Here is a 19,060-nt window from a genome sequence, read left to right as displayed (position 1 = left end):
TGCCAGGACATGACTTTGTTACGTGAAAAGGACAAGGCTTGCCTTAAGTGGCATTCTAGGAAATGTTGTTTCCCTCAGTGTACTGTGTATTTCTCAAGTACACAATTCATACATGGAAAAAGGTTCAGTCTTACTTATCACTGAATATGAGAAAATAAGATCCCTTCCCAGCTTTTTTGCTCTGTTTTTAGGTAAGACTTACATTTACTATCAAAGATTTTGTAATCAATTCTTTATTACATCTTAACCTTCAATGAATGCAGTGTCACGCTTCAGTGGATATAAATTACAATAATACAAACAGCATTGTGTCATAAAAAAACGTTTAGCATATTACCAAAAAAATCGGAATTTTGGTCACCAAAAGTGTCTCCATCCTCCTATCTTTGTCATGCTTAAACCTGTTAACTGGTCAGTCTTTGCCTAATGCAGAAAGATGATTTTAAATATCACATCTGTGCTGTCAGGGTTTGGAGGCGACCACTTAGCCGTGGGTTGCCTCGATGTTTCCTGGTCGCTAAAGGTGACAAAATCAACTGTCTCTTGTAATTCTAAAACTTTTCTCAGGTGATGAGAAAAGGATTTTAAATATTTTACAGCCTTCAAGAGTACAAGGACATATCCGACATACACTGCAAATTATCTGAAAGCAATTATTCATTCACCTGCTTCATTAATCTGTCAGCAAAGCGTGCCTCCCCAAGCTAACACTGGTGGTGCCATCTGCCAGGGATAACGTGTTGCCAAGCGGTTCAATTTGTATATATTTCTGTGTTTTCTTACTTTCCTAATGCAGGCTCATTTGTCTTGGAAAATATATTGTAATAATTTTTTATATCCAACTGTGTAGTAACAGCTATCAAAAATATTTGACACTTCTGTTTGTTTTAACACTTCCAAGGCTGCAAAAAAGAAGTACCTTTTCAACTATGGTATTCATTGTTTTTTAGAGTTTTAAGAAGGGAGCAGATACGTTCCTGGCTTTGCACAAAGCTTCTGTCTTACCAAGATGCACCATGTGGGCTCTGAGTGAGCTTTGGAAAACAGAGCTTCTAAACTTGCTGTGACAATCAAATGATCGGTGGGATCGATTATGGATACTCCTTTGCAGCTACCACCATGTTGGTTTGTGTACTGTCACATTTCCTGCCTGAAAAAATAGTCTTGATAGGTTTATTCTGAAAAGCTGTGCTGCAGATGTTTACTTAATAATCTTGCAGGTGGGAAGAGAGCTGTTTTCTGGGTGTCCACTTACTCCAGAAGTCACTCTGTCTTGATGGCATTTCTCGAGTGGGTGTGATCCATCACCGCAGTCTCTGCCATGGCCAAGACCCACGTAGGGGCCAGTTTTAACTGCAAAACATGAGAATGCTGTAAAGCACAGAGTGGTGACTGCTGTGCCTTCCCCTTCTACTGAGTCAGGAGAGCTTATAGTGCCAGCACTTAGATATTGAAGGGATAAATCCGAGACCAGTTCTTTGAGGGGACTGGAGCTGTTCTGTAAATGCATTTCAAATGTGTTTGCTTGCTTTTCAGATCATTCCTTCATAAAAGTTCTCTCAGAGGCGTTGCATATAAGCTGCTTGTTGTTCAGTGAAACACAAAGTGCCTGGGAGAGGGGACACAGGCCTCAGCAAAGACCTCCCCGATTCAGTTGCTGCCCCCGGGAGGGGGTTTCAGAGGTACCTGCAGCATTTCTCTGCTCAGGTTCCTCACCTCTCCAGCTGCTCTGCTGCCCAGTCAGTCATCTTGTAAGCTTAGATTACTAAGGGTTCTCACTAAGGCTTTAAGGGATTGCTAAAGATGTAAGCTAGTGCCTAAGCTGGGCAGAAGCCCGCTCCTCCTTTCCCAACACCACTTTGGGGACCCAGGAGGCTCCGGCAGTGCCCCCGGGAGTTCTGCATCTCTTGGAACGGGCGCTGAGCCCACGTACAGATGTCCAGAGCTCTGCTTTGATCTCCTCTAGATACGTTTTTCTCCCTAGAAAGCGCTGGCCGCTACCGTGTCTTGTTCCCCCAGCTGCTGCGAGGAAGGGTCCCTGTTGCCCCCGGGTGACCCCGCGCAGCCACGCAGAGCTGAACTCCCGCCCTCCACAGGTACCCAGGGAGAAACCCCTCGCCTGCAGGAAGAGCCTTCGGCGGCGACGGCGGAGGGAGCTCCAGCGGCTGCAGGTAACGCCGCCGGGCGGGGCCGAGGTCGGGACCGGTTCCCTCGCAGGCCCCCGCCGCCGCCATCTTCGGGCGCCTCCAGAGGCGGAGGCGCCGCCCGCCATTGGCCGCCGCCGTCACGTGACGGGGCGCCCCGCCGCCGCCGCCCGGGCCCAGCCCGGCCCGCCCCGCGGGACAGGGGCCGCGCGGGCCCCGCAGCCGCGGTCCTGCCCCGGGGGGACACCGCGGGGGTTGGTGTCCCTGCTCGCGGAAATCATTTCAGAGCCCGGCTCGCCTGACCCTGCCCGTTTCTTTTCCCGGTGCAGGACTCCCGGGAGCGGAGCTGGAGATGATCTCCCACATGGATGGGAAGGAGGAGCTGTGGTTCGCCCACCTCCACGCCTACGAAGGGGAGACGGCTCTAAGTGGCACCTGTGCAGGTAAGGGACCGGTGCAGTCATCTGTCAACCTGTCGGTGAGAAAAAACTGCTCCAAAAAAACCTCCCCAGATCCCACCAGAATGCACAGGAGTGGTGGGACTGGGTTGGAGCATGGTCCTTCCAGCTTTGCCTGCTGTCTCTGCCGGTATTGGAGACACCAAGAAGAGCAGGTGAGCAGTGGTGTGTCCCTGTATGCTTTCCCAGGCCCAAGCAATCTGTGTTTTCAGAAACTCCTGAACTACACATCTGATGTCTCGATATCTTGCAGCTCTGTGTGTATTTTCTTGCCTTCTGAAGCTGTGTACGTTTTAGCATCCATGGCAGCTTGCAGCAAGGAGTTCCACAGCTTATTTAGCTGTTTATGAGTTGCTGCCTCCTTTGGTTTGCTTTGAAGCTGCCTTCGAGTAGTTCACTTGATGACAGTGCAGAATGGATCCCTACCCCCCACCACAGGCCACTCGTGTTTTTACAGTCCTTTGCGATACCCCCTATCAGCTGTACCTTTTACCAGCAGAATGGGCATTGGAGTCATCTCCCATGCAGAAGTTCTTCTGTGCCTTTGATTGTTTGTCACACCTTTGTATCTTCCTCAGCTCTATCAGAGTTTCCCTGAAACAGAGGGTCCATCCTCCCCCTTGCACACAGTCAGGATGTGGAATTTGAGCAGCAGGGCAGATTTACATTCTCTATTTTTTTTTCCTAACAATCACTAACATTTGACTAGCTGTTTTGTCCACCTAGGAGCTGCAGATTTCATCCATCTGCTCTAACTCCAAGCTGCTCTTCCCGAATGATACCAGGAACATCCTAGGCCCATCCTGGTACAAGTGCAAGGTACAGAGGCTGATCCCCTCTGCAGTTCTTTATGTTTACCTGTAGTGAATGTCCCCTGTCATTCCCCTGTCACCTGGTTGGTCAGTATCATAAGGCTCTGCCACAGTTTATCTTCGTAGTCAGCCTTTTTGTCTTGAATCCTGGTTAACACAAAATCATCAGCAGACATTTCCACCTCCCCTTTACTTCCCATATCACCTTATTGAGGGTCATTCATCCCACAGCAGCATAGTTTCTTTACCAGTTTTGGTGAAGGGCGAATGCCTTTGGACTCCTGACTTCTCTTTTGCTAAAATTGGTGACATCTCTGAAGAACTCCAAGTGGTTTGTGAAGTGAGACATCTCTTTCCAAAGGCCATGCCAGCTCTTCCCCAGTCTGCCCTTTTTGGCCATCTGTTCATTAATTCTCTTACTCCAGTTTCTGTTCATTTGCTTGGAAAGCTGGGCCCCAGATCTCCCCTCAAGCCCTTTCTCTGGCATCACATCAGCCACCTTCCAGTCCCCTGACAGTGAGGTACCACAGCCAGGAGTCTGGCAGTGCTGTGAGATTGTGTGAACAGTGCTGCTGGCTTAGACCAAAGGTCTGGGTAACTCCAAGCCCTGCCTCAGGGACTTGGGGACTGGCTAGAAGTGGATGCCAGGGAAGGGGACAAGATAAGCACACAGTGACACCTCCCCAGCACAGTCTGCCATTGTCCAGCAGCCTGAGGCTTACTCATGATGGTGGTGTGTTATTTTCAATAGTTCTCACAAGTTTCTCTCCTGTGAATTCTTGAATTCCGTGCCAGAGGCGATTGCTGTGCCCTTCTGCTGCTGTGAGACAGGCCAGAGCATCAAGACAAAACTTCTGCTGACTTCTCTTGAGAGAGAGCCAAGGGTACATTTAAGGTGATGTTGGTTAGGTTCTCTCCCAATATGTACACCCATTTGCTTATTGGAGCCTGCCTTGTAGCTACAGCACTAGCAGTCTTGGGCATATCAGAGGTGTTACCATCAATCCAAATTGGCATGGGCTGAGGAAGAATCACATTCTTCCTATCTCTCTTGCTTATTTATTTTTGCCAGTTCAGCCTTCTGCTTCCAGTATGAATTCCTCAGCATTGTGAACTTACTCTTCTTCCACTTAAAATACCTCCAATGAGTTCCTGTCAAACTTGATCAAACCCTTTACAAACAGCTTTTCCCAGATGCCGATGAAGATACCTACTAGCTCAGAAGTAACAAAAATGGTTGTAGAAGCTGTGAGTTGAAGCCGTGGCTGTAATCATTAAAAGAAGAAGCTTGAAACTCCTGACCTTCCCCAAAAAGTACAGAACACCATAGAGGACTTGATTCTCACGTACTTTGAAGGCCTTTCCAAGTTCTGTGTAAAGAACCAAAATTCTGTGTAAGCACCAAGGCTAGCATAGGTGAAGGATATCTCTGGGCACAACAGCAACAGAACAACTTCACTGGCTCCACTGCCTTGTCAGTAAGTCTGACATACAGGTCAAGAGCTTCATGCTGGCCTGCCAGAAATGTCCTCTTCGTATCCTGTCTCTGGATATCACCTTTCTCTTTTCCTCCAGGCCTGGGTAGACTAGCTGCAGACAAATGGAAATGCCTTCATGGTGAATAGCAAAGTTCCAGTTTCTCTTCCTCTCGAGGGGTAATTTTAATGAAAACTATATGAGAGAACAAGTGGCATTGCTACCACACCAAACTGCCATAAAAGGTATCTCAGGACTTTGCTGTTAAATCATGTTTTCTTACACTGACTAGAAAGAGGAAGATTAAATATGTATGTGTATCAGTCTTGGTTGAAATTCTAGACTCTCCTTCCTTTATTGCATACTTAGGGTTCAGTAGTGACTCTCCTCTTCCAAGGCACGCACTTCCTTATCGCAGCGCTGCCAGACCACAGGAAGTGCCTGTGGTTTGTACATCAGTCCCACACAACTGATATGTTACCAGCTGATTTCACAAGAGGTTTCAGAGAACCAGGAGGTAGCTGTTGAATCTTTAAGTAGGCAAATCTGGAGGTCTGTGTGTTTGTAGCTTTAGTCCTTAGCCTCTTCCACATTTTGGGTCTACATATAGTCAACAGCAAGTCGTCCTTCACCCCTGTAAGTCCATATAAACAGAGCATCTGGAAATTACTTCCCTGATGGACCTGTCTTAAACCTGGATGTGATGCCTCTTTTCCAAGATGCATGTTGCCATTTCTACATCCCACGTACATCCCTCCGACGTCCATTTACCCTCCCCTGACAGCAGAAGGCTGCATGCCACACAGGTCCTGTCTCGCCAATTTAGCATATAAGCCCTCAGTAAGCCTGCAGAGAGCTTACACGTCCCCACTGGCAGCAAAAGCCACAGCACTGTTGGGGGTACGTGCTTTTGAATCTGCTAGGATGCTCATCAAACCACGTGAGAGCAGTGGGCTGGAAGGAGTCACTGCTCTGTGTAAATACCCTGGAAATCCATGCAAGCCCCTTGTCTTGGAAGGGCTTTCAGCGGACCCCGAGTCTGCACAGCATAGATTCATACCTGTTACGCTTTTGCAAGACTTTATGTGAATAAGAGGGCAGGTATTTGTTCGTTGCCTGTGTCCCAGGAGCCATTCATAATTTCAGCTAGCCTTACTTCCACTGACTTGCATTACCTTCATCTTCTACATTTATCGGGTTTCCTCAGTGCATAATCTGCAATCAGCCATGGAGGATCTTCAGTTCTCCAACCACCTTTCACAACAGATTTGTTCTGCACCAGTGGAAGCATAAAGCTACCGTTGTTCTGCTCTAAGGGTGGCATAAGCCAGGCTCTGGGAGGTCTGTGTGTCTCATGCCTTAGGGCCAGTGTCTCCTTTGTGCATCTTCTCTCTCTCTGCCATACTAGCAGCACAAGATCAGGCAGGCTGCATATCTTGCAACCCAAGTCATGTTCTGCTGAACAAGGCAGTTCTTGATGGCCCTACTCTGACTTCTAGTTCAACTTCTAATAGCATTTTCAGATATATCTTGGAAGAGCAGCCATCTTTCCCATTCTAGCACTAAACTTTTATCTCTAATATGCCAATAATTTCAGTAGATTCAGATTCTGGCAAAGCACGCGGGGCTATTTCCAGGGTTTGTTCCTGTGAACACTGAAAAATCCACTGTGTAGCTTGGAGGGAAATACCAGGACTTTTTAAAGTCAATCTGCTGAATTTTAAGAATTTGGCCCCTTTTGATCTCCCCTGTCCAAAGCTTCCCGTCCTGCCTGTGACTTCTCTCGGGATTCTTATTTTACTGCAGCTGAAGATGGGATTGTGAGCAAGAAAGAGGAAAATGCCCACCGCCAAGGCATCCCCAGGCCAGTGGAGCCTGAGGGTTTACTCTCGGGACTCTCCAAGGAGAACAGTTCCCAGAGTCCTGCACAGGACCCAGTCCTCCCACGCAGGTCAGAAAGGGTTCCAAGACCTCTGGGGAAGAGGCAAAGCCGAGCAGTGCTGCGTGGAAAAAGTTTCAGGAGGCTGCCAGATATTATCCAGCAGAGAAATCCTTCTGTGGGGAGACTGATGATCTGTGGGGACTGTGGGAAGAGCTTCCGGGTGAGCTCCAACCTCATCCAGCATCGGAGAATCCACACTGGAGAGAAACCCTTCACCTGCGCCCAGTGCGGAGAGAGTTTCCGGCAGCGGTCACATCTCATCCAGCACCAGAGAATCCACACCGGGGAAAGGCCCTACGTGTGCTCCGAGTGTGGAAAGAGCTTCAGCATGAGCTCGAAGCTGATCCGGCACCAAGTAACCCACACTGGGGAGAAGCCCTACAAGTGTGCTGAGTGCGGGAAGAGCTTCTCTGGGAACTCACAGCTCGTCCAGCACCAGCGAGTGCACACAGGGGAGAAACCCTACGAGTGCAGCGACTGCGGGAAGAGCTTCAGCGTGAGCTCGGCCCTGACGCGACACCAGCGGGTCCACACCGGGGAGAAACCCTACGAGTGCGCGGAGTGCGGGAAGAGCTTCAGCCAGAGCTCTGAGCTCATGAAGCACCAGCGAGTCCACACCGGGGAGAAGCCGTATGAGTGCTCCGAGTGTGGGAAGAGCTTCACCGTGAGTTCAGCCCTCATCCAACACCGGCGGTTCCACATGGGCGAGCGTCCCTACGGATGCACCGAGTGTGGGAAGAGCTTCACCGTGAGCTCCCACCTCATCCAGCACCGGCGCTTCCACACCGGGGAGCGCCCCTTTGAGTGCACCGAGTGCGGAAAGAGCTTTTTGTGGAGATCAGCCCTGCTCCGGCACCACCGGGTCCACACAGGGGAGAGGCCCTACGCCTGCGCTGACTGCGGCGACAGCTTTCGGCAGAGCGCCCACCTCATCCAGCACCGGCGCATCCACACCGGGGAGCGTCCCTACGCCTGTGCCGACTGCGGGAAGGGCTTCACCGTCAGCTCTGCGCTCCTCCGGCACCAGCAGGTCCACAGGGGTGGGGAGCCCTAGGAGGGGTGAGTGTGGGGAGCAGGTAGCTCTGATACCCTGCGAGCATCCCCAGGGAGCAAAGCCCAGCATCACTCTCATGACCATTCTGCTTGCAGAGGGTGAAAGCAAATTTCTTTTCAGGAGAACGAGTCCTAAAAGAGAGAGATGGAAGAGTTGGTGCAAGGAGCTGAATTGGAGGTTTGGGGGAAGACCGTGTGACACAGCAGGGGAAGGAGGTGGTGTTGGGAGGGATAGCTCTTGGGAGGGAGAGAGGAAATAGTTTGAAAACGCAGGAACGTAGTTGGCAGTGTATTTTACAGGAAGGTAAATACCTTGCCTTGTCTCTGTGCACACACGTTTCAGACAGTTCGTACAGTGAACCAGATGGACCATCGTTGAGCCTGCAACGCTCTGGCTCGATAAACAAAAGCTCTTGCCCTCCCTCGCTGCCCCCGCTTTGTTCAGAGGCTCTGAATCACCATCCTCAGTCCCCAGAAGCTGCCACAAGGAAGAAGCCAAAAGCCCGGTGCGCCTCAGCCCCGCTGCCGGGGTTCGTGGTGTGGGCCGGGGCCCCCACCTGGTAGCGAGGCTTGGTTATCGCTAAAAATGCCAAATAAAACCGCCGTTACAAACCCCGGTCGCCACCATTTTCCCTTCCCCCCGCGCCCGACAGCGTTGGCGCATGCGCGGGGCGGGGCCTGGCGCGAGGCCGGAGGTCGCCGTTGGCTGGCGGCAAGACCGGGGGGGGGAGGGAGGGGAGCGCTTGTGTGACGTACCGCCCGCTTCCACCAATCGGCGGCGGCGGCTGGGGCTATCGGTGGTTCCTGATTGGCCACGCCGTTACCCGCCCCCGCCCCTCCCCGTCGCCGATAAACCCGGGGCGGCCGCGCCGGGCCTTTGTCTCGCGCCGCGGGGCAGAGGGCGCGCGAGGCGGCGGGTGAGTGCGCGCGGCGCGTCCCCATGGCAACGCGGGGAGGCCGGGCGGGCCCGGGCCGTGCTGAGGCCCCTGCGTGGGGCTCCCCCCCTGCCCCGGGCTGCAGGGAGGAGGGCAGGATCCCCCCGGAGCTGCCGCGGATGGGGGGCAGCGGCCCCAGCGCCCCCTCCCTGCTCCCCGAGGCGGGTGGGCCCAGCACGCTGCGGCGGGGAGACGCTCGGCCGGGAAACCCCTCAGGGCCGCGTCCCTGCGCCTCAGCCCTCCGGGGCCTGGGGGCAGCGCCTGGGCCCTGACGCTGCCCTGGGCCCTGCTCTGCCGCTTGCCCTCCCGGCCGCCTCGTCCCGGGCCGGGCTGCTGGCCGGGGCGCCGGTGCGGTGCTCCGCGGGCCGCGGTGGGACGGTCGTGGACGCCTCAAGCTGTGGGAGCTCCGCAGGGCCCGTCTGCGAGCGGCGTGCTCGTGACTAGCCGAGGGCTGGCAGCCTGCCGGGCCAGCAATTGTCAGGCCTCCCTAATCTCTTCCTTCTGCTCCCGTGAGCGAGTGTCTGCATAGCAGCTGAGGAAGTGTGCCAGAACAGTTGCCTCATACCCCTGCAGTGATTCTTGTGCTCAGCTTCTTGTGAAGGATGCCCGAGTCTTTCGGGACAGGAGACCTGCACCTGGTTCTCCCAGTGGTGTGGGGGGCATCTGGCTCCTCTTGACCCAGCAGAGCTCAGGGAAGAGCTTGGAGGACAAAGGCGTCAGACGCATCTTGCTGTCCCTATTTTTCCATTATCCGGTGAAACAAATGCCGTATTCAAGTCTCACAGTGCCCAGCACTTGTACGCAGTGCTGCATTCCATACATCAGCCGTGCCTGTCACTGGCCCTGCTTGGGATGCGTGCTGGAACAGGCAGGGCGAACCCTGGCTCTCCCCAGAGCAAAGACTTTTTGATGTATTCACGTGTGTCTGTAACACTGGACTTCTCCTCCCCCTGGATCAAGCCCTGACCGACTTGCCCCTTGCGCTGTTCTCCTAGCCACGGTGAGAAAAACAATTCCTGATGTGCTGCCTGACACAGGGGCTGCTTATCAAAGCGCAGAACTAGGCAAGATCTGTGAACTCACCAGAAGCTTCCCTGCTCTGTCTGTTTGTTAAGGTGCTGGACTAGTGCAGCTCTGGGAGACAGAAGTAGTTTGCATGGGCACTGCTAGAAGCGTCTGAGGCTTGAATTATTGCCTAAATTTAGGCTGTGTCCAGGTGGTGTCTTAAACCTACCTGGGAGCAGGTAATGCAGTAACTTATTCTGTGAGGCTCCATTTCCAGCAGCAGCCAGTGCCAAGTACCTCCCCAGAGGGAGGAGGAGAGGTGTGAAGCTCTCCTGATGTTCCCAGGTTACGTCTGTGATGGTTCCTCAGGCTGCTAGGCCTGGGGTTCTGGGGTTTGTCTCTGCTGCAGCGATGCTTGGGCAGGTCCAGCTGCACTGTCCTGCGTGTTAAAGCAAGGGGACGTGAGCTCTGCGTGGGGCGAAATACCTTGAAGTTGCATGCTAGTTGAACAGCAAACGAACTCTGTACTGCCTGGGTGTTTGTGAATTATTGAACTTATTCTGAGGGTGTCCAGGCAAAATCAGGACTTCCAGTCCTGCTTTGCTGCAGCAGCAGTGTCTGCTTCCTTCAAAGGTCACAGGATTATTGAGATTAAGTGGCTTCCTACCCTTAGAAGAATGGTTGCGCATCTTGCGCGTGAAGTTTGCTGCAGAAATGCACGTAGGGGCAAACTCATTGATGGCTAGATGAGATAGGGATGTTTTCTTGTATGGTTTGAACACTGTTATGGGGAAGGAAATGGAAAAGAGTGCTGAGATGTTGCGTACCAAGCCTTTCCTCTACTCTCCAGCCCCACTATCCTGACTCTTGTAGCTATTGGATTTCTCCCGAGCAGGCTGCTGTCAGGGCATGGGGAAGGTATGTGTTTACCCTGAACATCAGCCAGGATCTTGATTGAGCAGAGCTCCTTGTAGCAAATGAAACGACGTTCCAGTCTCGGCAGTGGAGGAAGGCAGCTGCCTTAACCTCCCTCTTGGTGTGTAGGACACTGCCTCTTTCAGAGGAGCAGAATGCCTCGAGAAACCAAGGCTTTGACCAGTGACCATGCTGTGGGCTTTCAGTTGCCAGTTTTTTAATAAAAGCAATGGTGTGTGATGGTAAGATAGATATAATGATTTTGACTTCCCTTCCTCCCAGTTCTCATGCAGTATCCTAATACTGAAAAGGACAGAGGGTTGATTTGTGCTGAACTTGTCTCTTGACTTCATGGCTCATCAGTCTGTCCTAGAGGTAGTATCGGGAAAAATGTAAGGTTCAATATTTTCCTGTATGTGTACCGTCCTCACCTCAGGCTAGAGGGACTGGTGCCATTACTGCGCTGCGTATTGCTGTAGAGATGAGTAAGTTGGACTGAGCCTCTACAAAAAAAGCCAGGGGCAATAGAAGTCTGAGAGAGCACCAAAGTCCTTAAATGACTTTTTGTGGGTTAACCCCATCTTCCAACAGCAGACCATTCTACTGGAACAATAATGCACTGTTCTGATGTGCTTCTGCAATTCTCGTAACAGCTTTGGGTAGAGGCTTCTGAGACGCCATCAGATGCCCCTGGGTAGTGTGAGGAGCAAAGTTCCCGTGTCGGCGAGCGCTGCTAAGTGCGAGCGTGCTGCGAGGCGTGGAGGCCTCAATGAGTAAGTTAGCAAACGTGTCTTGAACAGTGATGATCTCGGGAGCCATGCCATGTAGGTCTGGCCATTGGGAGCCTTCAACCGTTGCTGCTGTTAACTACAAGTTTCTGAGGCTTGTTCCTTTGGGTTGTATATTTAACGTCAACCTTCAGGCCTCCTCCAAGAGATGGGAGGTGCTGAGCTGCTCTTTGTAGCTCTGCTCTCGCCTCCTGCTTTGTAGCGGTGGCTGTTGTGGGCCTGGCAGCGTGCAGAGGCAGCACACCCTACCTCCAGGACTCTGGCTTTCTGGAAGTGTAAGATAAATTGGAACCGGTTTGTCTACTTTAATTTTGGAATCTACATTTGTTGAGAAGTGCCCTGGCTGAAGTAAGGTGAGCTGGAAACCAGGGTGTCATCACAACTTGTGCATCTGTATTGGCAGGAGGCTGGCTATGCTGTGAGGCAAGCTGGCTATTCCCCCCTGTGCCCATGACAGGCTCCTGGCCGAGCACGAGCAAGTTATTTGCCTCTTTGCTTTAGTTTCCCTTCCCCACAGCCAGCATTGCCCGATGTTTGAAGCTAGTGCTGTGTGATGAGTGAAGGTGGGTCCAGTTTGCTGACTCAGTGTGAACCTGCTTGCTGTTCTAATGAGCAATCAAATAGACAATACAGCACCTGAACCTGGTTTCCTCAAATATCCCTGAGCCCTTGTGCTGGTGTGCTTTCTGCCCCAGCTGCATCATCCTGCCTCAAACTTCTCTACCTGAAGGGTGGGGAGGCTGTGCTGTGCTCTGTCCTGTGGGGCACTGGGGGTGTAGGGCTGTCACCCTTAATGACTTCTGCTGCATCACAAAATAATGTGTTTTGGTCAGGCCTCCCCTCGGGGAAGGCTCTGCCCCGGTGAGCCCAGAGGCTGGGTGATCACGGGGGAACCCTCCTCGCTGGCGATGTGTCCTGCGCCCGAGCCGCGGGGCCGTGCTGAGCTGCACCCGGGGACGGGCGCTCAGACCCAGCTCCTGGCTGAGCCCCATCCGAGCGCAAGGGCAGCGAGAGTGGCTGTGGAACAGGGCTTAGAGAAACCACAGGGCAGTTAATTTATAACTGGGGTGCTTCGTGTGAGCTGGGAGCCAGCGACTGGTGGCCCTGTGCTGAGGAGCGTGGCGAGCTCGCAGCGTCTTGTCTGCCGTTCTGCCAGCCGCGAGCCGAGCGGCGAGCCTGTGGGTGCAGCCCCCGGGGGGGACCGAGCTGAAGTGGGAGAGCATGAAGGATGGCCCTCTCACAGCGAGTGCTTTCTGAAGGGTCAGCGAGCAGCTTAGTTCTTTGCTCATCTGGCAAGCAGCCTGTAAGGAGGGTGTGCTGCTCCACACAGAGCTGCTTACAGGTCTGTTTTATAAATGGGCTGGCTGGATCTCTGCCTTAACAGGGGTGTTTGGCTGGCCTAAGCCAGGTGTCTTGTTCCTGCTTCTGGGTACATTTTGTGCATCCTGCTAAATCCAAGGAGATTTTTTTTTTTTTTTTCCTTTTGCAAAAGGGGAGGGAGATCCAAGTTACTTCTGGGGTTTGAAGTAAACCCTGCTAGGCAAGAGAAGAGTGTGTGAGAGGAACTGTCTGCAGCTCACTCAGCTCAGGTAGCAGCTGCTTTGACTCTTCTCAGCTCAGGGAAGGCAGAGCAGTGAAACCTGCCCCTGCTTTGGAAGTTCCTCTTCGTACGCTCCGTTGCAGGGAAGGCTTTTCTGCCCCCTGTGCGCACCCTGACTTCAGAGCTTAGCTGGCCTAGTTCACCGCTGCTTTCTTCCAGGGTACTTCTGTACTGCTGTGGAAATTAAGTAGCTTGTTGTCTTGGTTTCAGCTGGGATAGAGTTAATTTTCTCCCTAGTAGCTGGTACAGTGCTGTGTTTTGGATTTAGTGTGAGCATAGTGCTGATAACAGGCTGATGTTTTAGTTGTTGCTAAGTAGCACTTATCCTAAGTTAAGGGTTTTTCAGTTTCCCATGCTCTGCCAGCAAGCAGGTGCACGAGGAACTGGAAGGGAGCACGGCCAGGAGAGCTGAGCCCCACTAGCCAAAGGGCTACTTGATACCATAGGACATCGTGGCCAGTATATAAACTTGGGGGAGGGTTGGCTGTGAGAGGTGGATCACTGCTTGGGCATCAGTCAGCTGATGGTGAGCAATTGTGTTGTGTATCACTTGTCTTTTCTTGGGCTTTATTTCTTTCCCGTTTTGTCATATTCCTTTTCATCACTATTATTTTTATTTTGGCTATTAAATTGTTCTTATCTCAACCTGTGAGTTTTGGGGTTTTTTTGATTCTCCTCCCCATGTCACTGGGAGGAGTGAGTGAGCAACTGTGTGGTGCTTAGTTGCTGGCTGGGGTTAAACCACAACACACTTTCTTCCTCCTGACTGAAGAAGTGCTTCCCTTTCCAGTTACTCTGCTCAGAGCCTAACACTGGATGAGATATTTGGTAGCACCAGTGGAAGGCAGCTCGCTTGCTTGCTATTTCAGTGCAGATCACTGACGTGGAGGTCTCTGATCATCTTCAGCCAGGAGCCATCCTGAAGTGGGAAGCCTAATGCAGGCTGCTCGCCGTGTTGTAGGTCTCCGCCAAGGTTAATATTTCCTGAACTGCGTGTTAGTGTTGAGGTTCACCTCAGGTAGCTGAGCTGAACAAGCCAGACTGCTTCCCTGAAAGTGCCCAGCAGCTGCCCCTCACTGCCCTGTGTGCTAGAGCAGCTCAGAGGGTCCTTGCTAGATGGCTCAGCATTTCCTACCCATCCCTTTGCAAGGGCAGCTTCCCTCTAAAACCCATCTCTAATTTTGCCTTTCAGATAGTCTGATCGCCAGCACTGACCAGAAATGCCATCAGCTATGGAGGGTTCAGAGGGGGGAGAAGGGGAAATGTTGCGCTATGAGGAAACAGAAGATGACAATGTCAGGTGAGTCCTGTCTCAGAACATGGCACAGACACAATCTTGGGCAAGGCAGGAGACCTTCCAGGTACAGGAGTGATCTTTTTCCTCATCTGAAAAGAAGCAAGGGACTCCCATAAGTGATTAATCAAATATATGTGCAGTAAATTCTTTTTAATCGAACGGTACTAGAAGGGATGGGAAGGAGCAATCTGGCTAAGGCTGAAAACAAGTGGTTGTTTTTCTAGTCTCTACTATCAGACTGGCATTTCAGAAATGCTTTGACCATTTGACAGTTGTGTTTGTGCCTTCGTGGCCAAGGTGAGCCAGTTTTCCATGGCTTGCTGGGCAGCCTTGTGACAGCAGCTTCTTGTTTTGAAAGGTGACTCTAGGGGTGAACTCTGCTCCAGAGTTCTTTTGCCTTTGCAGAATTCCCACTGGTCTAGGCAAGAATATTTTCTTGGAGGTTAGTTTAAAAAGCACATTCACACACGCACTCTAAAAGCCAAGGCTTCAAGCTTGGAAAATGGGAAGGGGGAATAGGGTGCTTCCCAGAATATACCTAGATAGGCTGGTTGGCTTCTCTTTGACTCGACAGGCTCAGTTTCTTGAGATGCTAATGCTGCGTGGCTCTCCGGCACATGCAGGCCTTGTGTAGCTGCAGTGTTCAGTCGCTCGGTGGGCCTGGAGTGTTCAAAGTCTGTCTCTTACAGCTAACACGAACACGGTATCTGTAGCAAATTCGTCATAAAAACTGTAAGGTGCACTTTGGCATAATTTTGGATGAGTATAGGTGTTAATAACTTTATTCCAAACTCCAGGTAGGTGCAGTGGCAGTAATCTAAAATTTGTATTATTTTTTTAGAAAGCCAACTTGTAGAAACCTGAAAAAACAGTGTAATTCAGGATAAATAAACTTTTTCAGGGTGTTCTTACCCTATTTTGCCATTCGGCTCTCATCTCTTCTCCAACAGTTGACACCCAGGCCCTGCCTGTATATGCACCTGCTCTTACCTGAGCCTTTCTGCTTCCCCAGAGTGACCACAGAGGGTAGACCAAGGCTCCTGTGCCTTCAACCTGCCCCAGCAGTTGCTCTTTCTATGCTCAAGGCCTCCTTTTATAGTATTGTTCAGGCTCACATGGATGAGAAGCAAAAGGAACGGTGCAGGGATCAGAGGATCCTTGGCAATTGCTTCAGCATCCTGGGTCTGAGCCCCCGTGAAGCCCAGAATGGCAAAGTCTGGTTGGCCCACAGGCACCCACATCTGCAGAAGGTGCCTCTGGCTGCTGCCACCCTGCTGCTTCCTCCTGGGGGTGCCAGTTCCAGCCTGTGGGGCTGGCCCGATGGATCCCACCTTGTACCCTCTCCAAACTGAGATGGTAGGGAGTGGAGGGGGATCCCTCCAAACACAGCAGGGACAAACTCATTCCTGTGTGTGGAAGTGGGGTGAAAGGAGCTCTCCCCATTTGCCTGCAGCCCCACCGACCTTTCAGAGCTGCTGAAGGAGGGGACTAAGGAATCCCACGACCGTGCGGAGAACACTCAGTTTGTCAAAGACTTCCTGAAAGGACGGATCAAGAAGGAGCTCTTCAAGGTGAGTGCTGCCCTGCTGCTGCGGCGGAGGAGCTCTCTGACAGAGCCAGTGACTGATGCGGGCTCTGAGGCAGAGCCCTGCAGCTCTGTGTGTAGGGGATGGGGGGAATCTGGACCGAAGAGTCAAAACTACAGGAGGGCACTTGCCTGGTGTGTCCTACAGGTGGGACCCAGCGGGGTGAGCAGCGTGCTGGCCCAGCACAAATTAGCTTAGGTGGGCTTCTGGCCACTCGGGGCAGGTGCAGCTGCAGCACAGATACTGGTTAGGAGTGGATTCCTGGTGGGATTACAGCACTTATTCCATCCTCTGGCAACTGTTTTCCATGGACTTCAGGTTGGTTTACAGAGCACGCAGCTGGCAACATGAGACTCATTCTTCGCTCGCGCTCTGTAGGCTGTGTCATTAGGAACGGAGGTAGAGAAGAGCCTCTGTCAAGCCTGGGCGTTTCCTCCTTGTTTACCCCAACTCCATGCAGGGTGGGGGAGTAGTCACAGGGTGTGATGTGCCGATCTAGCGAATGGCTTCTCACATTAGCTGTGCTTTGTCTGTAGCTGGCCACCGTGGCACTTTACTTCACTTACTCGGCCCTGGAAGAGGAAATGGATCGCAACAAGGACAACCCAGTCTTTGCTCCTCTGTATTTCCCCCTAGAGCTTCACCGGAGAGAAGCGTTGGTCAAAGACCTGAAATATTTCTATGGAGAAGACTGGAAGGAGAAGATCCAGTGTTCAGAGGCAACTCAGCACTATGTGGACAGAATCCATCATGTGGGACAGCACGAGCCAGAGCTGCTAGTGGCTCACGCTTATACACGCTACATGGGGGACCTCTCAGGTGGCCAAGTGCTGAAGAAGGTAGCCCAGAGGGCCCTGAAGTTGCCCAGTACTGAGGAAGGAATCCAATTCTACGTGTTTGACAACGTTTCCAATGCGCAGCAGTTCAAGCAGCTCTACAGAGCGAGGATGAACGCTCTGGACTTGGACAAGAACACCAAGGAACGGGTTGTGGAAGAGGCCAACCAAGCCTTCAGATTTAACATGCAGGTACTGAATCCCTTGAGCCCCTGTATGAGTAGGTGCTGCTGCGTGTGGGTCTGGACCAACTCTTAGGCCCAGGTTAATTCAGTCAGACTGCTCACCCAGGCAGCAGTTTGGGGGTCTGAGACTGCCAGAGCCCCTCCTTTTCCGGCCGGGGGCCGGGATTCTGGTTTGAATAGTTCTTCCACTCGTGCCTGGAGACATGGCTGGTGTTGGGCAGGAATTCCTCCCACACTCCACCACCGCAGCCGGGGCCTTGATTAGGGCAAAATTAAGATGACTTCACTACAAGATTCCCATGGGCTGTGTGGCTCTGAGGCGGTGGGGGGAGCAAAGCTCTCACTCCGAGACAGCCTCAAACAGTTTGAGCATATTGCACGACACTGGTTACCATTCACCTCCTGTCTCCTGTCTGACATGTTGCCCAATGGCCAAAAATGCTGGTGGCCTCTTGTTCCTTCCCATAGAATTTGCCTTTCATAAAACCTGACTGAGCTGCCACTTGCCCCAGGGGAATGAACGTAGTCTTAGGTACTGCATGGAAGCTTTAGTCTGTGCCTGTAGCAGGCCGGTGTGGTTGAAGCCGTCCAGAAAGGTGGTGGGATGGGCTTGGCTGCTTAGGGAAACCCCTGGCAGCAGGGCTGGGGGGCTGCCCGAGCGCCCAGTGAACGGCAGAGAGGGTCTGCAGCAGGGAGGGCGAGCGCCTTGCCTCGCGGACCCGCCTGCAGCAGGCTGGGAGGCCGACTGGGAGATGCTGTGTCTGTCTTGGTGCTCCTGGAACGGGCTGCGCCTTCTCGCGTGTGCCAGGTGTCACCAGGGGAATCGGCAGCACTTCGGGGGGAGGGGGGCGGCAGCGCCCCTTGCCCGTTCTGCGGGTCCGCTCCAGGGGTCTGCGTGAAACCTGCCTGGCTCTGCCTGCTTCACGCACTCGCCGTGCCCCCTTGCAGGTGTTTGATGAACTGGACGAGATTGGCAGGTCGCTGACAGAAGAAGCCCAAGACGGAGGTTTCCCAGCCCACAACGGAAAAGGAGACCTGCGCAAATGCCCTTACTATGCAGACAAACTAGGTAGGTCGTGGGCAAGGACAGAGCTGCCGCGCGCGCCTGCGGCGCGAGACCGGCAGCGCTAACGGTGCTTTCTGTGTTCAGCAGGCAAGGCAGCAGCCGGCTGCCCCTGCCACGCCGCCGTGGCCCTGGCGAAGCAGCCCCTCGTGCGGCTGATCCTGGCGGCCTGCGTGGCCGTGGCAGCGGGAGCTGCCGCCTGGTACAGCATGTGATGGGGAGAGCGGCGCGCGGCTCCGAGCGGCGGCAGGGGAGAGGCGCGCGCCCCCTCCTTTCTCAAACTTGTTCCCTTGCTGTTGGTGGTGAGTTGACTGTGGGGTGAAAGTTAAGAAAATAAAGGGGAATCCTGCGGGATTGTCAAAGACTCTTTGCCCGCCAGTAATGCAAGCACTGTAATGGAATGTCTTTAGCTGACTAGTGTACAGGACTGAGCGGGTGTGAGGATCCCGCTCCAGCACTGCCCTACCCGGGCTGGGGCAGCTTTCAAGGCGAGAGATGTCTTGTCCTGTACTGGCACAGGCTTCACGAGCTTGGCTTTTCATCTCCTTTCTGGGAGCAGGCGCTGGAGGGAGTTTCCTGCCCTGGGCTGCAACCTGACAATGCGTCATCAGCCCTTTCAGTGAAGAGCTTTTGGTTTCCTACCCTGAGAAACTGATGTTTCAGTCGTGTGGCAGTGGCTGCGCCATGGAGCCGTGAGCTCAGTGTCCTGCTTGGTGCTGTGCCCCAGGGACTGAGTCTTAACGGGTGTTGGAGGAAGCTCCCGGCGGGTGGGGACAGGAACCTGTCTGTGGGTGGGGGTATGAAGGGGATGAATGTATCCTGCAAAACTGGGGGTGTGGGTTGTCTTTTTTTTTTTTTTTTTTTTTTTTCCTCTGAAGACCTGACTGGAATAAAAAGTTGCAAGGCTGTAGCTGGGGAAAGCCAAGAGTCCATGGCTGGGAGAGTGAGTGAACTGTGCCATGAGG

The 19,060-nt window shown here is 52.8% G+C and overlaps 3 protein-coding genes across 10 annotated transcripts in view; all 3 read left to right on the top strand.

Annotated features, from left to right (window-relative positions):
* SLX4 (SLX4 structure-specific endonuclease subunit) overlaps nt 1-2,165 on the top strand; it is a 35,537-nt gene extending 33,372 nt beyond the window's left edge. For 2 of the 3 annotated variants that reach the window (XM_042798542.1, XM_042798544.1), the window contains exon 18: nt 951-2,165. The gene's annotated coding sequence lies outside the window, so the exon portion shown is untranslated. The remainder of the gene's footprint in view (nt 1-950) is intronic. The other variant, XM_042798543.1, reaches the window with a different exon arrangement.
* A 319-nt stretch (nt 2,166-2,484) lies between these two features.
* Nucleotides 2,485-8,497, top strand: LOC104369368 (zinc finger protein 436). 5 transcript variants are annotated; one of them, XR_006165854.1, is made up of 3 exons: nt 2,485-2,587; nt 6,697-8,063; nt 8,229-8,497. XR_006165854.1 is itself a non-coding variant. In XM_042798546.1 (3 exons), the coding sequence occupies exons 1-2, from the start codon at nt 2,497-2,499 to the stop codon at nt 7,884-7,886; spliced, it is 1,281 nt and encodes a 426-aa protein (XP_042654480.1). In that variant the 5' UTR covers nt 2,485-2,496; the 3' UTR covers nt 7,887-7,891; nt 8,229-8,497. The 5 variants fall into 5 exon arrangements, 4 of the variants coding, with proteins under 4 accessions (XP_042654480.1, XP_032854179.1, XP_009975172.2 ...); XM_042798546.1 differs by having other exon boundaries at nt 6,697-7,891; XM_032998288.2 differs by having other exon boundaries at nt 6,697-7,891; nt 8,007-8,497.
* Nucleotides 8,498-14,323: 5,826 nt separating this feature from the next.
* HMOX2 (heme oxygenase 2) lies at nt 14,324-18,459 on the top strand. 2 transcript variants are annotated; one of them, XM_032998290.2, is made up of 5 exons: nt 14,324-14,428; nt 15,879-15,996; nt 16,548-17,039; nt 17,981-18,101; nt 18,186-18,459. In XM_032998290.2, the coding sequence occupies exons 1-5, from the start codon at nt 14,349-14,351 to the stop codon at nt 18,308-18,310; spliced, it is 936 nt and encodes a 311-aa protein (XP_032854181.2). In that variant the 5' UTR covers nt 14,324-14,348; the 3' UTR covers nt 18,311-18,459. The 2 variants fall into 2 exon arrangements, with proteins under 2 accessions (XP_032854181.2, XP_032854180.2); XM_032998289.2 differs by having other exon boundaries at nt 18,183-18,459.
* Nucleotides 18,460-19,060: the final 601 nt, after the last annotated feature.

The sequence above is a fragment of the Tyto alba genome, unplaced genomic scaffold (genome assembly GCF_018691265.1).
Source record: "Tyto alba isolate M040663 unplaced genomic scaffold, T.alba_DEE_v4.0 Super-Scaffold_28, whole genome shotgun sequence".
In the NCBI taxonomy this organism is placed as follows: Eukaryota; Metazoa; Chordata; class Aves; order Strigiformes; family Tytonidae; genus Tyto; species Tyto alba.
This window is presented reverse-complemented; position numbering and strand designations above follow the sequence as displayed.